Here is a 2,415-nt window from a genome sequence, read left to right on the forward strand (position 1 = left end):
TCGACTCGACTCGAGAATATATTTTTTTTTTATTGTACTCGTTTACTGTGAGGATCATGCCTAGCGATTGTGTTGTTTGGACAAGTTGATCGGATATAGCTGTAAAGTTAGGAACGATTTTGCAATTAAGCAAATTGAAAATTGTATCATGTGGATGAGTCCAAATCCATCAGTCCTTTTCTGTAGGTAGCTATAAAATAATTTTTACAACTTTAATCTCAATAATGGGAGAAATATGATACTAAAAAAAATTAGAAGTACAATTAGCTTAAAATATGGAAAATATTAACTAAAAAAAATGACCAAATAGAGTAGATTTGAAAACAATAAACGAAGGGACGTGTCCTTTCCAAAACAAAAGAAAAAAGACAAAAACTTATGTGAGACGATATCACGAATCGTAGACAGATTTTTTATTTGGGTCATCCATAAAAAAATATTACTTTTTATGCTAATAGTATTACTTTTTATTATGACTATTAGTAAAATTAACTCGTCTCACAGATAAAGATTAATGAAATCGTCTCATAAAAAACTAAAAAAAAAAAAATGAAAGGAAGTGCATGGAAGGGTTGATCAAATTGGAGGGGTCGGCTTAAAAATATTAAATAAAATACGGTTCCCTAATCAATTGCTTGGCGGTTGACACCAACCGAGCTGGTTGAGATCGTTTTGTGATTTGAAATAAATATATTTAAATGAAAGTTATATTATAATTTGAATTGATGAAAAAAGAAAGACAAAAACTAAATCATGACACTAGTTTTTGTCTTTCTTGTAGATATTTTAAATAATAATATAATAAGATATATATAAAGTTTTTTATTTTTATATTTATAGGTTTTTATAATATGATAGAGATATGGGTAGCTATTGTCGAGTTATAAATTTTAAAAAATATATTTTTTGATCGATATCGAATAAAAATGAATTAATTTTTTAATTTGAGAGGAAAACTTTGGTACTTTAAAATATTTAATTTTATTGATATTGTTTTTATAAAGATTTCTCTGTTTTCTTTAAAAAAAAATTCAAATGTCAATTGAAGATATCTGAAAATTTAAATTTAAATTATTTTTTTTGAAGGTCACTGCTTGTACTTTATTGAAAATCTAAAATGTCATTTGTTACAAGACGAATCAACCAAATAAGAAAATTTCCAATCTCCCACACAAAATGAGAGGAGGAAGAAATAGAAAAAAATCGATCGAGTGTGCAACTACATTCGCCGATCGTCGAATATGGCTAAGTGAAGTGTTACTTAAGGAGTCCAGGAAAATTCTGATATCTGTAGTAATTGATCTTACGTAATTGAGATTCTCTTCCAACCTTGTGACTGCTTGCACGGCTAGTAGAGAATCTGAGGTAACTTGATGAAGCGATAGGTTTCGCATTTGATAGATCTTTAAGCCGCTTTCAATAGCCATAAGTTCAGCATATGTGATAGATCGAGGTTTGCTAATTTTCTTTCCAAATGCAAGAACTGGTTGCCCCTCATGGTTTCTGACCACCCCTCCAATTGCAAAACAATTTGATTCTTCATTATAGGCTGCATCAACATCCAATCTGAGTTTGTCTTTTGGTGGAGCAACCCATTTCCCAGATGAAGTACACTGGCGAGTTCCCAACAGAGGAGAGAGAGCTAGTCTCGAATGTTGGAAATCATGTAATAGAATCTCACTCCAATCAGTACTAATACCGCCAGAAAATTCTTTTTTCTTGTGAATTAAACTCAGTCGTTCCGTCCAGGTTGCCCAAGCTCGCATTGCAAACACTTCAAATTCTATTTTACTAATATTCTCTATCATCCACAGAAAAATATCAAACAAATTCAAATGCCTAACTTGTTTCAGGAACGACCAAAAGTAAGTCCTTTTCCGGCAAGATTTTATTACAGGACATGCGATTAAGGCATGGCTTGTCGAATCACACACGGATTGGCACAACGGGCACATACCAGAGACTGGGACATGGTGAGTTAATAAATATTTTTCTGTAGGTATTATGTCAAGCACTGCTCTCCAACAAAATATCCGGACTTTTGGAGGGACTGAGAGAGCCCAAAGGTATTGCCACCAACTTTTCAAGCGAGAACTCGAGGTAGAACCGGAGAGTCATAAAAGCCCATAGCTACCTTGTACCCATCTCGAACCGAGTATTTTCCTTTCGGATCAAAGATCCAATACCGGTAGTCCTCATGATGTGTCGAAGAGATAGGAATGGCTAGGATCTTTGCAACCAGGTAGTCCGGGAAGTGCTGGCGAACCACCGATTCATTCCATTTTCGATTCTCAATAAGATCTTTAACCAACATATTATTATTTTGCATCTCTGTAGGAATAGCACAACCCCAAGAGCTCGGTATCCATCTATCTCTATTCAATGCAATTCTGGCTCCATCTCCCACATGCCAAC

The 2,415-nt window shown here is 33.9% G+C and overlaps 1 protein-coding gene across 1 annotated transcript; it reads right to left on the reverse strand.

Annotated features, from left to right (window-relative positions):
* Nucleotides 1–1,139: 1,139 nt before the first annotated feature.
* On the reverse strand, nucleotides 1,140–1,766 carry LOC140806847 (uncharacterized). Its single transcript, XM_073163367.1, has one exon. It carries the CDS (start codon nucleotides 1,764–1,766, stop codon nucleotides 1,140–1,142), a length of 627 nt encoding a protein of 208 aa, XP_073019468.1.
* Between the last annotated feature and the right edge of the window lie 649 nt (nucleotides 1,767–2,415).

The sequence above is a fragment of the Primulina eburnea genome, chromosome 12 (genome assembly GCF_022965805.1).
Source record: "Primulina eburnea isolate SZY01 chromosome 12, ASM2296580v1, whole genome shotgun sequence".
Lineage (NCBI taxonomy): Eukaryota > Viridiplantae > Streptophyta > Magnoliopsida > Lamiales > Gesneriaceae > Primulina > Primulina eburnea.

Bases quoted from the DNA above. Each gene is read 5' to 3' on its own strand.
- LOC140806847 (XM_073163367.1), bottom strand. From the start codon at position 1,766: ATGCGAGCTTGGGCAACCTGGACGGAACGACTGAGTTTAATTCACAAG.